Below are 15,543 nucleotides of genomic sequence, written 5' to 3'. Positions count from 1 at the left end.
TCACAACTTAGCAACACCTTATTCAAATTCTACCAATCAACTTTCAAAATACTGATAAGGAGAAAAGATGCAAAAAATTGACAGTTGACAACAAAATACTATATGTTTTTTTATACTTGTGAGATGACCTCATGGTACGATATAAACATGGATTTTTATGTTAAAAAAAAAATTTAGTTGATTATGCCTCTTCCGAGATGGCCGACTTTCAAAATGATGACGTCGTGTGAAACCCCTCTATTGTAGTTTTTTATAATTAAATTAACAATTTCCTTTCGTGTATCTTTATATGTATTTATTTTTATGTGAGTCCATAAACGTTTATAAACATACTTATGTATATAATCATTAAGTGACACCCGTTCTTCCAAGTCACAAAATACCTTGTCATCAATGTTTATCAACTTTGTTCAAAGGAAAATATGGTGACAAAATATTTATTTATTTATACAAAATAATAAAGATAAAGAAACTCATTCAACAGAAGGACGAATGATTCTCCATATTTGCAAAGAAAGAAGGAATAAGAAATCAAAGTTGGAGTAAGAGGCTAATCGACAATTGTATGGATTTGTTGCTGGATAAGCCTTGTACAATTAATAATTATTTATAGATAGAAGCTTTTGGATAAAACCAGATATAAAATCGGTTATGACGTTGTAGTTTCATATCACAATATATATATATGTGTAGTTTTAAAGCTTAAAACTACATGTGTACTACTACAAGCAAATGAAGGGCATTTCTTGTGAAAGAGATAAATAAGGCACTGAGTGGGATAATCCTTTTTGTTATAAAAGACATGAGAACACATGTATATACGTTCATATCTTTATGCATATGAGTCTCAAGTTGTTGTGGGTGGCTTACTATAGGTACAATTATTTTACTGTACATTAGGACGGTTTTTGAATTTTGACCACGGTTATTTTGAAAAAGTTGTAACATGGCAAGAAAGTAAACGATGTAAAATTTCATTCCCCGACTATGTCAGCTTTATGTAGAAAATCTTGGTCAAAGTTTGACAGGAGACAAAAGTTCTTTATTAACCCAATAAAGATTAAAATACTGTATTAATAATTATTTTCTATTTATAAATTATGATAGATATTATTCTAATCTATGAGAAAGTTAAATAAAGCTTTTTTTCTCAAGCTACTCTATAGAGAAAAAATAGAGAATAATAAATTAAATTATCTCTAAAAATGTAAAAAAAAGGATGCGCGCTATACGTGGAGCATCAAATTTTCCTAAATTTATTCGTTTTTTTTTGTTTCATAAGAAAATATTAAAAAAATACTGGTGAATCGCGTTTTATAGCATAAAAAAATGTTTACCAAAATTATTTAATCTAATAATGTCTTTTTAGTGATTAAATTAACGAAATAAAGAGTTTTTGTGCCCGATGTCCCACCTAAAGGTGACGTCGTAAAACAATGCGATGTTTATAGGTAATTTTTGTACCATATGTCAACTTTTCCGCACTAGCCATAATCAAAATTTGAAAAAAGTTGAAAAATAAACCACCCTACAGTATATGTATACATATTAGATTACTTGATTACTTATTGGGTATGAATCTCTTTTGTGTAGACAACCGGATGTAACTTTAGAAAAAATGTACTTAATGTAGGCATATTTACGGGGTTATTATAATTTATAGTCTCCTCAAAATTGGCTCATACCTGCTCTGGAAAAAGAGTTACAAAAAAGTAAATAAAGTAAAACGTAGTTCTATAGGATACAAAAACTATAAATTTATTAAATATGTTCTCCTCTGGCACAGCCTACAGCATTAAGTCTCTTAACATCACTAGTACACCTGCCAAGCATCGTTTTCTTGTAGCATATTATCCCAAGCAGCCTCTGAAGCTACCTTCGTTTTATCCTTGCTTACTCTTGGAACAACACTGGCCTTCTTCTCTACCATACTCTACAGGGAAAGTACGGGTTATTACAATCAAAATAATGTGTGGTTCATCCTTTTAAAGTAGTTTGGGGTTCCTCAAAACTCCTTTTGAGTAAATGAGAGTACTTAAGAGTTCAGAAAGTTCCAGTGTAGAAGTTTTTATACTCCAAGATTATAAATTGGTATAAAAGAGGGTTTTATTTGGCATAAATAAACAATGAAAGTATATTTAATAAAAATATATCAGAACTTTGGTACTAAAAAACGACTTTTGATTAGTAAAAATCAAAAGGAAAATTAAAATTAATTGTGCGTAATATGCGGCACCGGAAGAGAATATTTATTTTTGGCAGGATCTTTGGAACTAAAATATTCATACCGTGAGGTAAGTTAAAGTAAGTTTGTTAAAATATTATTAACAAATATATGTTAAATCTATAATAATTAAAAAAATAAAAATAATTTTACTTGATTTAAATCGATAATTATAAAGAAAAAAACATCAAATTTCATTTTTTTTCCGGCATTCAACAGATTTTCAAATCAAAATCCGTCATTGAAGGACCTTTTTTAAACTTTTTATTGTTATTTTCTTGTGTAGAGGAATAAAATACAAAATATTCTGGGATATCAAATTTCCAACTTTTGGTCATTACAGTAAAGTCTAATATACAGGGAGCTGGGCTCAAACTGTCGCCTACTTTAAACCTTGATAACTTGAAGACGACATTATCAAATAAAAAACCGGTTACCAAATAGGAAAGCTATTTTTGTCAGCTGACGACACGTAGTTCAGTTAGCATCATACCGTCATCACATGATGAGATAAAGAGCCATAAGTGGAACGAGGAGCTTTCGAGGCTCGCCGTAATCATGGCATTGGTTAATAATGGAGGTGAAATCTCCCATTCAACGATTGCTTTAACCTTAGGAGTGAATTTACGGACTGTTCAGCGTATCCGCAAGAAGCTAAAGGACACCTGGGATGTTGATGCCACCATAAAGAGGGCACCCAAGGAGGAGGGCGCCGACAGGAAGGTCAGGGACACCAACTTTGTCGACGAGGTGAAGAAGATGGTTGAGGATGACCATACCAGGTCCCTGGATCCAAGGGGTGGCTGGAGACAGGCCCTGGGCGTGGCAACAGGACTCAACACCCTGCCATGTGTCCAAAATCTCCATGCAGTGGTTAACCGAGAACTGTTATGACGTCATAACCAAGGATTTGTGGCCTCCTAACTCTCTGGACATTAATCCTTTGGACTATTTTGTCTGGGGCTATGTCGAGAGACATACCAACAGACATCCCCATAGCACCAAAGCCAGCCTGATGGACTCCATCAAGGAGGTATTGGAGGTAAGGAGGTACATGGACAATGAGATGGTCAGAAGAGCCTGCGGCCTGTTCAGAGGCCGTATTGAGGCTGTTATTGATGCCAACGGTGATTATATCGAATGAATGGCTACTCTATACCTATATGCTCGTCATAGCTTTGATTTTCAATAAAAAAAGTTAATAAATGTATATGTTGTGTTGTTTTTTGTAGAAAAATATTTTGGCGACAATTTGATCCCCGCTCCCTGTATATATATAAAAGACCATAAACTAAACGCTTCTAATACAGATATTTTGGGATTTAGGTCAGTTATGATCTGAATACTATCCGAAAAATACAGGATATCAGTTTGAAAATTTTGCACAAAACAGTGGCTGTTGTAAAAAATTAAAAGATTTAATTACAGAATCAAAAATGAGGTTTTTACCTCTACCCCTCCCAAAAAAAAAAAAAAAAATATCAACGCTACAACCTTGTGTAGATTCCGTACTTTATAGACCCAGGTCATATTAACATAGCACAATTTGCTTGTTGGCCTCTTATTTTTTTAGTGTTCGCTTAATAACTTAGAACTGCATGATTAATTGATCTAATAAATAACATTGTATCAACGAGCGTAGGTAGCTAACAGTGCGTCATTTTAAAAAAAAGAATAGAAAAATTGAGAACATATCTTTATTATTAGACAAAATGTTTCGGTCTTTTTGTCGACGCATAATAAATCCGAGCATACTCCAGGTAGTAATTAATAAGACTACAACACACACAATAGTATACCCAGAATATCAACAGTTCCTATTATAATATTCATTCGATCTGATTACTCTTGCTTTTTATGACTGTTTTAAACGTTGATTTGTAAAAATCAAATAATGTCTCGTTAAGCTTTGAATATTTATTATAAATTCGCCTAATTTACTCAAACATTATTGAAAATAATTTACTCCGACTCTAAAATGCACACTCATATAGCGCTCAAAGTTATAGAGCTAATGATTAATCTATGAGTTATGCTCTAGGTGTAAATTAGGGCCTTTCGTTTTTCAGCTTTTTTCAAAAATCGATCATGGTTAGTGCGGAAAAGTAGCACATCTTGATCAAATTATGACAAAAGTCAAAAACTCTTTACTTAGTAACTATAAATACAAAGAATATATGTTATATTTTGTATAAGATAATTTTGATAGAAATCTTTTTAACCTATAAAAATGAATTATAAAGTTTTTTTTCTAAAATTATCCTAAAGAACAAAAAAAAAAAGGGGGGAAAAGTTCATTTTTTTACATTTTTAGTAAGGAAATATGAAAATTGTCTTATGTTATTCACTCTTTTTGCTCCATAAGGTAGCTTTAGAAAAAAATTTAATAATGTTTTTATAGGTTATAATAATTCATAGATGTAAAATAATGATTAATGCTGTATTTTAATATTTATTGACGAAAAATTAAACTTTTATTTCCTTTCGAACTATGAACGAGATTTGCTACATAAAGAAAGTATTATAAAGCCATAAAATTTTGTATTGAGTATTTTCTTACCATATTACAACTTATCAGAACTAGCCACAATCTTAATTCGAAAAAAAGTTTAAAAACAAACCGCCCTAGTGTACATACAATAATACTCTTTAGAGTAATGAGTCAAAAACCTTGAGTGGTTATGGCATTAATTAGTGATGAATACTTTATAAAACCTATTTTGTTGACCAATACTTGAGTGGTTTTCCAGGGGCGTCCGTAAGGAGTGGACTGAAGGGGCTGTATCCCCCTCCAAATTATTGAATTCTTGCTTTTGACTAAAAAATTTAATATTTGATTTTTTTTTCCCCAAAAATTTAATATTTCAAATTTAATTAAATTTTTCAAATCTTTTTTTTTTCCGAAAAAATTTAATTTTTTATTTTTTTCCAGTAAATTTAACTTTCTGAGAATAGCTATAGAATTATGATATTTCTTCAAAAAATTTAATATTTTAATTTTGTTTCAAATAATTAATATTTGAATTTTTTCAGAAAGTTTAATATTTGAATTTTTTTCAAAAGCTTAATATTTCAAATTTCATAATTGAAATCTTTTTCCAAAAAATTTAATTTTTTGAGAATAACTATGGATTTTCGACATTTTTTCTAAAAAATTTAATAATTTTTTTGTGAATACCTGTGAATTTTTCAAATTTTATTCAAAAAAGTTTAATATTTTAGACTTAATTTTTCATTTTTTTCAAAAATGTTTAATTTTTTCAATTTTTTTTTCCAAAAAAATCCAAAAACCATGCCTCTCCAACGCCCATGTATTCCCCTATAAATTATCGTCGATTACTGGCGTTTTTAAATTTACTTATGTTATTTAAGTGCATAGAGATAAATCTTATTAACTTCGACCCATTCTTACCTATGTAGGCATAACATAGGTACTTAAACATACATTTGTACAATGTGCATGTATTCCTTTTATAGGATTATATTTAAAATCATATTAGGAGACAATCTAAAAATATCTTGCGTGGAGTTATTAGTAAGAACCGAATCTGACGATTTGAAGTTGCTTGAACTCTTGATTGAATTTAAATACAAATTCCAAGTGTTTTTTTAAACTTAGAAAAAAACCATATTGCAAAACTTGTGCGGGCTTAAATTCAGAGGGATGTAGATTTTTATCCATACATAAATGTATTCAATATAGAAAGCACCATTTAAATACATGGTACATAAAAATTGATATACCAATTAGCTTGCATTTTAATTTTATCTGTTGATTCGCAGATATTTTTCCTTTTCTATAGTAGGGGAGACTGGATTCGTAAAACTTTTTGCTTTTATCTCATTTACGATGGTCGTGTGAAAAGTTTTCGACGAAAAAAAGAAACAAAACATTTTTTCTGACAGTTTTTTTTTTATTTATTTTCAACTTGTTGTAACTCTATTCTTATCCAGCAATGACCCCATCTCTGTAATCCGTCCAAATAGTACTTAGCGTTTTTTTCCTGCTAAATAATTCTTCACAAAAGCCTTTTCATTTGACGAAAATCTTTCGAGTTCACTGCTTGGACTGTATTTTGTTTCGAAGGTCTATTGATGTATCCCAATTTCATCTACAGTGATTAATCGTCGCCAAAACTCGTAATTTTGCACATAAACTGCGCAAACAGAGCGATACTAGATTTTGTCCATTTTCCAAAAAGCAATCACATCAACTCACTCAAACGATTGTTCCTTAACAACTGTGCGTCTAAAATGGCTGAAACTTTGGTGCATAAATGTCATTAGATGCTAAATAGATTTGAATAGCTTTTATTTAGAAGAGATGCTATCTTCACGTAGAGGTTGGAACATTTTCACACATCCCTTGTCTTCAAAATTGATTTAACTTAGGCAGTTCAAAATTTAGGACAACATAACTCCCACATAGATATTCTATTTTTGGAATTTAGTTAAAAATTATAGTGGTGAGTAGTTTTCAACAAATTACACTTAAATGCTACTCGTAGCCAGAGACTGTGCAATGATTAAAAATATATAATTTGAGTTAGAAAAATATGAATATTATATTGAATCATATTTTTTGAGGAACAAATAGTTAGATATAGCCACTGATAACAAAAGAACAAATAGTTCAAATGCTACCAGTTACAGAAAAAAAAAAAAAAAATGAACATATTGCATATCAAAAAAATTATATTTACCACCCAAAAATTAATTTTTATTCAATATCTCGAAGAAAAGTTGTCAAATTATTAATTTTTCTCCTTTTTAATTTACATTATATGTAGATCTTATGGTTGTAGCATTTTATGTTGATCAAGAAAAAGGGAATATGTTGCAACTAACCCCAATATCCCCCCCACCTCTACAATAGAATCTATTAAAGCGATTTGAATCTATTAAATCTATTAATTTTATTTGAATAGAATTCAATAACAAATCTTCAACATTCGATGTTTCCGGATAAACAGAAACTCTAAATATTCAAAAATCTTTTTAAAATTCCTTTTGGATTATCCAATATTGGATAATCCAATTTTTGTACAGTATTTTGAGATTGCAACCGGAAATCCCAAACAACTGAGAAGTTCCTGAGAGCAAATAGAATTCCAGGTTACTGCGATCTAGCCACTCCTCCTCATAGTAACTTTTGCCACGTGTATTCCTTACAAAACTTACATGGTCGAAGAAGGGTAGCACGACATATGACGATGGCGTACGATTGAAAAAGGGTTGGTATTCTCTCTTGTTCAGGCTCATGGGACGATAATTAATAGTAACATGAGTCATTTAGCCCTACTACTTTTCATTAAGTGATCTTAATTCTAGATTTTCTATTGCTGAATCGTAAATTAAATAAAGCTTTATTTTTCTTTAAACTATAACGAGTGAAATCATTTGTAAAAGTTCATTGCCATTAAAGTGTTTGCTAATTAAAATATGAGTTCAAATGAATTGACCTCTTCTTTTGTACGCAGTTAAAAGATATGATGCATCGATTGATATACTTGATGTGTGGAAGGAAGGTATGGTATTATTAGTACTAAATGAATGTTTTCTTTTCATACCTATATATTTATATATATATAAGTATGAAATCTCTATTGAATGTAAAAAATTCTTGTTTTCTTTTTCTTCATTGAAAATATACCTTCATTCGACACACCCAATTCGATATTTGTTCATAATAAACTTGAGGTTTAAACTAAAGACCGTTAAGGAAATCGTAAATATCTGTAATATTATACTAAAAAGGAATATGAAACAAAAATAATTAATCATCTTTTCAGATAAGGATTGCAAAATCATGTTTGCCTTATTATAGCAAACACGATTAATAACTGATATATAGGTCTTAAAATTTGCTTTTAATTTACATAATTTTCCACATCAAAATTCGATTTCCCAACTCTTGATGGAGTTACTTCTGATATAATGTAAAGGTTGTTAAATATATTAACCTTTCGTCCAACAAGAAAAAAAGTTCAACAATAAGTCAAGTTTTATCTAAATAGTTCCAAAATGTGTAACTATTAATCAATAATTATTTAAAAAAATTGGTAAGTACTTAGGTTGAATTTGAATAAGTTCTTGTTAAGTATTGAATAGTTTTCAAGATTATTGTAGAATAATTCCATATTGGAATATAAATATTGGCTAATAAATAACTAACTTTGGGTATCTTTTTCTTGTATAAAGAAAGTTTGCGAGCTATAATAAAAGTAACGGGTGATGCGTCAGAAGATAAACAAGGAGTAAAATTAAAAAAAAAAAAAAAATGACAGCTAAGAACAGAATAAAGTACAGAGTTTCCTACTTGTAGGAAAACGCTGTGTTGAGGATATATGTGGGTATTTATTGTTTATTAACAGATGTGAATAAAAATTGAGCAAGGTAAAATCTACAGAAATACAGACAAATAATGATATATATTTATAAAAGTATTTTAATTATAGTGGACAAATATTTAGTTTAATTACCATTTTTTACTAATTTACGAAATAGCAAATCAATTTCAATTTTAGTTCTTTATATTTAGTGTTTTTTTTTTTGACGAACAAAGAATTAATATTTTTCTTTAAAAAAAATCAATGATGTAGGAGTTATTGTTGTGTTTCTAAATTTAGACGTTACATGGCCATTTAAAAATAATGTATTTTAAAGACTGTAAATATTACTGTTCCTGCTTGTAACTTGTACCTACATACTTTTTTAGAAGCATATTGAAAAATGTGTGTTATTTAATGGTCGGTATGTGCAAAAATAAAGAGGAAACGTAAAAAAATGTGCACTTTATATATACATATATATATATATATACAGGATTAAGTATCCTTTATCAAGGACTTTGAGTAGTACATGAATACGCCATCTCACACACTCCCATAATATACCAAATATGTACATTAGGCCGGTTTGTTTTTCAACTTTTTTCAACGATTACAGCTAGTTCGGAAAAGTGGGGATTTGGTAAAGAAATAAACTATGCAAAATTATATTAATCGTCTTTGGGTGAAGAAAATCTAATTCAAAGTTTGAAAGGAAACAAAAGTTATTTACTTCGTCAATAAAAATACAGCATTAATCCATATTTTACATACACTAATGATGATAGAAATTATTTTAACCCATAACAAAATACTTATAATTTCTTCTAAGCTACCCTATTAAGCAAAAAGAGAGAATAGAATAAGGAAAACTTGATCTTTCCTTTCTGAAAATGTAAGAAAATGATGTGTGCTAATCGTGGATTATGAAATTTTCCAAACTTTTTCTAAGAAAAAGTAAACTTTTGAATACTTTTTAAAGGTTAAAATTGTTTTTTATCAAAACTGTTTTATGCAAAATAACTAAATATGTATTTTTAGTATCTTTATTCACTATGTAAAGAGTTTTTGCCTTTTTTCATAATTTGATGGAGATGTGCAATCTACAGATTTGATAGTGCAATATAATTTTACATAGTTACTTTTCATACCATATAACAACTTTTCTACATTAGCTATGATCAAAATTCGAAATAAAATCAAAATCAAACCCCTCCAATGTACATGGTGTTATATTATTTAATATTATTTGACAATAATTCAAAAGAATTTCAAAATTAGTTTGTTTCATCATTGTTCTTCAACTCTTGAGTCCCTCTCTTTCGACTTCTTCGCTTTAAAATCGTGAGCATTATTTTTGAATCAAGGTAAATTTCTCTTCCATTCAATATTTTCAAGGTACTGCAAGATGCTACTACGTCATCCTTATAATGTAAATCTTTGATTACTGGATTGTTACTGTGAAAAAAACAAAAACACAAAAGATAAAGAATATAAAAAGAAAATATCCTGTACAGATACAATATACATTATCTATCTTTAAAAATACTTGATAAGTAGAATAAAATAATAAATGTTCTGACCTAATATCTAATTCAAGAAGTCCTACCATATTTGATAAGATTTTTAAAGACTCTTCTAGTCTAGTCAATTCATTATATGATATATTTAAAGACTTTAATCGACTAAACTTATCAAATGACGTAAGTGATTTCATATGATTATGAGAAGAGTTTAATATCTCTAAGGATCTGAGGCCATTACATGTTCTGGGATCAAATACAACACCCATTTTTGTATCTACAGCTTGATGGTCAATGTGAAGCTCCTGTAGTTGTGTTAAGTCATGCAAACCTTTGAAGAATGAAGGAAAAGATTATTTTTATTTTTGCGATTTATTATACGAGTATTAAGATTGTATTAAACGAATGAAACTTTTTAAATTGAGAAATTTTGCTTCAAATAGTCAATAATTAGTATTTATGAAGAGGAATACAAAGGAGAGTTAATGTTTAATCATATCTTATCTTTCTCACATTCAAATTTCTGCATTGATAAGTAATACATTCTTATCATACGCCATAGGGATTCATCAAATTATGTAAGACTAATAGGTGAATAAATAAAGATTTATAACAAAGAGATAACATTTTAAAAATCATATAGAAAATTTTACAGTGAAAAAACGGAAGAATGTTAAAAATTACTCTCACAACCTCGTCAACAAACTTAATTTAATTTAGGATTAAAACCATTTTCTTACCTTCTATAATACTGATTTTATTCCTTGATAGGTATAATTTCTTTAATTTCTTCAAAATTCCTAAGTTTTCGATTCTAGTTATCAAGTTGTTTTGTAAGTAAAGCATTCTTAAGTTTGGAACAGCGTCTAATTTTTGAATTTTCTTAATTTTGTTATCGTATAAGTAAAGAACCGTTAGATTCTGCACTTGTGACAAATCTCCAATCTCAACTATTTTTTTATTAGAGCAATGTAGGTGTGACACTCGGTTATAATAACATTCATCCTCTTCATTAGGGAATCGTATAAATGACTTGGATATACCAGAGGTAATTGCATCAGAGTCTAATATTCTCAATGTTCCTAATGAAATGCATAAGATTAAATATTAAGACATACAGGTCTTGGGAATAATTCGAAACCTATACGCAATTATTTTCAAATATCTACAACATGAAAACTAGGAATGGATGCAATTAATAACTATCATTAAGTGAGTGAACGTGGATGTATTTATACAGGATTCTACTTCTATCTAATTTAAATCAGTACAGGGGCGTAAGCCGGATTATATATATATAAAATATCCAAAAATAAAATGTTTTTGTACAAAACTTGATAAATCAATTTTTTTCGAAAAAAAAAAAATCAAAAATCCATAGCTTTTTACAAAATATTTACTTTTTGGGAAAAAATTAAAAAATCCATAGCTATTCACAAAATATTAATTTTTTTTGAAAAAAAAAAAAAAAAAATCTATAAGTATTCTCAAGAATTTTCCAAAATCTATAAGTATTCTAGCAGAATTTCAAAAATCTATGGTTATTGTAAAAAAAATTCACAGCTGTTCACAAAAAAATTATACAACTACTAATGAGTAAACCTTTAAGAATTGATCTACAGTTATCTACAAATCCACAAAAATTTTATTATTCTTTTGATTCCTCTTATTTTGGTCTTCCCTTAGTCTCACATATGTTGTAGTCTCGTCTCCCCCAAAAAAAAAAAAAAAAAAAACAAATTGCTTTTTACAAGAATTTTTTTGGTCAAGGTAAAAAAAATTACGCAAAAAAAAGGAGTAAATTTTATTTGCAAGATTTCTTTAAGAAAAAGGGAATTTAAGCAAATTATGCAGAAGCAAAAAATTAATATTAAAAATTTATTTTCTAAATAGCTGTGGATTTTTGAATTTTTTTTTAAAATTACAAATCCTATTTGTAATTTAAATTTTTTATTTTTCTAGAACCCCTCCTCCCACTCAAATATAGTCCTCTACACGGTCTTGTCCTGGGAATAATAACCAACCCTGTCTCAGGTTTGGTAATTGTAACCACATAAATACTAATAACTAGGGATCTGAATATTGTCGAAATCTTTTTGTGCATGCATTTAAACAAAATATATGATACCCCAGATTCCTAGACCATCTGCCAAGGAGTCTGCAGGATTTCATTTACATTTGTTTTTGCGGACACCCCTGATACTGATTCCTTATTAATATTATGTATAAAAGAAATACATTAACAAATAACAAATTGATTTTCTTTTTTTCCTGTTTAACTTTTTATGAATTAGGTCTTGACGAGTAAAGACATAAATATATCAATCATAATTAATTTGAAATGAAAATTATTTAAATAGTTAGTTCATGTCTGTGCTCAGGAGTCAATTTATTCCTGGCTGGATCATATATTGTCCGCACTGATTAATTGACTTTTATATTCAATGGATGATCCTGAATTTTGTTATACAGGTCTTTTATTATTGCTAAAATATAAAAGTTATAGAAAAAATAATTTTATCGAAGGTTCCTATAGGGAGGAGCCCATAGTTGCCAAACCAAAGTTAGTCTATATGTACTATGATCCTCATTTCTTTTTATTAGTTGAACATTTGAAATAATAAGATTACAATTTATTTTTGCTTAATAATTTATAAAATTAAGTAAGGATGGAATATGCATTATTGGGCCAATTCCAATACTTCAAAAAATGCCGATTCTGTCTGATTTCGATACTGATGCATCGATAGACCAAATATTACTTAGAAAATTCAAGGGTATTTGCTAACTACCATGTCATTTTGTATATTTTATAGCTCTGTTAAGAGTAAAGATTGATTGATGTAATGAAGATTGCAAAAGTACAAGGTAAATTTCATTTTTGAGAGTTACTGTTAACAACTGCCGTGACTCCGCCCTTATTTCTAAAAATAAAAACCTTATGTCTTAAAAGTAAAAAAAGCGACATTAAAATTGACATAACATATTTTGTACTGGAGTTAACACTCCCATACTGCTAATGTTTAGGGATGTGAAAATTGTTTAAATTGTAGTTAGCATAAAATAAAAAAATATATGTATGTGTTGATATGAAAAAGATATGCATGTTCTTATTAATTATTCCCCTTTATAGGGTTCACATCAGTGTCTCAATTAAGAGACTTTGTTGACTGAGAAAGAGAAGGAGGGAAGGTTATCCCACTCTAAGACTCTGATCTCAAGGGTCAGACGTCTAATGTAGGTCAAACTATCATTTTCTCAGATGAGAAAATATTCACTATTGAACACAAAAGGAACTCTCAAAATGACAGATGGCTCTCCACGTCCAAGCGCAATGTTCCCTATGTGTACAAGTCCAAGAACTCTAGCTCCATCATGGTATTGGGTGTCATCACCAGCACAGGGAAGGTCATGCCACCATTCTTCTCCGAAAAGGAGAAAACGTCAATTCTGTTGTGTATGTGGAGTGCTTGAGGTCCACTGTGCTTCCGTGGGTGCAAGAAAACGTCCCTAGCCCCATGTATGGCAAAATCTCTCTGCCCCCTGCCACACGTTCAAGATCAACTAAGAGTTCATTTGGACCAACTTTTACGATTTCTGGCCCCCTAAGACCTGGTCCTCCAACTCTCCCGATTGCAATCTGTTGGATTACTTCTTCTATGGATATATGGAGATTGAGGTCTGCTCAAAGCACCACAACAGCATGGACAGCCTGAAGGTAACACTGAAAAAGGAGTGAGTGATAATCTCGGCTGCAGATGTGGAAAATGCCTGCAAGAGCTTCAGGCCCAGGAACGAGAAAGTGATTGCCACCGAGGGTAGTCACATTGAATAAACTAATACATAAATGTCAAACAAATAATTTCGTTTTTTTGCTTACATCTCTATCTAGTCTAGAATTTTAAAAAAGACACTTTTGAATTTTATCTGGATTTATCTTGTCAACCCTTTATTTTAAGAATGATAACATATCTTCGAACAAAAGCCATAGTGATCTATGTAAACAGATATGTCGTCTGTCAATATTTACATATTTTTTGTGATATTCTTATGTTTTGCATAGAGTTCTAGCAATGTAATATTAACCTTGTGCTTCTTCTGACTATAATTGTAAAACAGAATTACTACTAAAATTGATAAGTAAACAATATTCAATAACCTTAATAATGGTAAAAAGAAGTACAAATCGTTTCGAGGAAACAAAATATGAATATTTAGTCTGCATAACTACGAATGAATGGTACTATTCTCATAGCAAATATACTTAACAAACAAAGTTTGTACTTGCCCATAACCATTTTTTCAGAAGAACCTTGAATTTGTCTTTCTCCAATAGGTAAATTTTGTCTACTGTATTATTATATGCCTTTTCTTACCTCCTTTCTGAATGAGAAAGGTAAAGCGGTCTATAACACAAGATGTATGACAGGTACACATTTTTTCAAGTGTCCTTTCTGTTTGTGTGCATGGAGTATATGGGTTTATACATTTATGACATCCAGTTGACAGTAGAGGGGGTTACTGATTTAAATATTTTTTAGGATAGGGGGGAGGGAGTGGATATGGGATATTTCGGAGTCCCCTACATTGACAAATGATCATCACTGTTTCACTGATCAACAAAACCTTTTCAATATTAAGTATATGAGTGGTCTTTAAGATATATTTTATTTACAAATGCATACCCACCACAAACAGCCTTATATCAATACAGGAGCGTCTGTACTTTTCGGAAAATTTCAAAATTAAATGACCTTTCTTTTATCAATATTTTTTTTAGTTAAGACAAAAATTCATTTAGGGAAGGGACTACAGCCCCTCCAGGCCACCCCTGCGGATGGCCCTGTAATGTAATTTACTTTTCTTAGCGGGAACCCTGAGTCTTGAAATCTATGGAAGCCGAAGGATTTACGTTATAAGCAATTGTACTCTTACTCCTTCCAACCAGATTCACTTTCGAAAAAGTATTAAATGGAATAAGGAAACCCAGTTTAAAAAAGTGAAATTTTTAATATAATGTATCAAAGTCATTATAACTCATTGTCTTATTAAATATTCTTATACTAATACAAGTATATACTATGCAAAATATGGTTAACTATTTAATGCAATACAAAAAAAAAACATCATAATTTTTCATGCAATATGAAGAGAAGCGTACATCAAGGTTTTGTGGTTATATTTAATTATGTAAATACATAATAGTTAACCACGACAAAAGTTCTTTTTTATATCATCATTTGACTTATTAAATGCTAAAGATAGTACCCGGCTTATGTCGGAGTTATTAAGGGACGTCGAAGAAACGAAGTTTGTTGGTATTTTTATAGAAGCCCCAAAAAAATTATCAACGTTACTCTCCGTTTTCATGAGCACATTCACACGTAGTAACTCAATATTTAGATCTTCTCTTTTCTAATGTCTACTCCTTCCTTAGAGTCATTTGTCCTATGGTAATGTAGGTAAG

General features: G+C 29.8%; 1 protein-coding gene across 1 annotated transcript; it reads right to left on the bottom strand.

Moving 5' to 3' along the window:
- Positions 1–8,564: 8,564 nt before the first annotated feature.
- Positions 8,565–14,422, bottom strand: LOC121120988 (protein phosphatase 1 regulatory subunit 42). Its single transcript, XM_040715853.2, has 4 exons — positions 14,365–14,422; positions 10,817–11,158; positions 10,137–10,407; positions 8,565–10,011 (listed from the first exon to the last, which is right to left on the bottom strand). The coding sequence occupies exons 1-4, from the start codon at positions 14,372–14,374 to the stop codon at positions 9,831–9,833; spliced, it is 804 nt and encodes a 267-aa protein (XP_040571787.2). The 5' UTR covers positions 14,375–14,422; the 3' UTR covers positions 8,565–9,830.
- Positions 14,423–15,543: the final 1,121 nt, after the last annotated feature.

Source organism: Lepeophtheirus salmonis, chromosome 6 (genome assembly GCF_016086655.4).
Source record: "Lepeophtheirus salmonis chromosome 6, UVic_Lsal_1.4, whole genome shotgun sequence".
Taxonomy (NCBI): Eukaryota; Metazoa; Arthropoda; class Copepoda; order Siphonostomatoida; family Caligidae; genus Lepeophtheirus; species Lepeophtheirus salmonis.
The sequence above is the reverse complement of the archived record's forward strand: the minus strand, read 5'-3'. Positions and strand labels throughout refer to the sequence as shown.

Excerpts from the sequence above, each read along its gene's own strand:
- LOC121120988 (XM_040715853.2), bottom strand. Across the intron at positions 10,408-10,816 it reads TAAAATCAGTATTATAGAAG|GTTTGCATGACTTAACACAA; the intron begins GTAAGAAAATGG and ends CATTCTTCAAAG. Across the intron at positions 10,012-10,136 it reads CTTCTTGAATTAGATATTAG|TAACAATCCAGTAATCAAAG; the intron begins GTCAGAACATTT and ends TTTTTTTCACAG.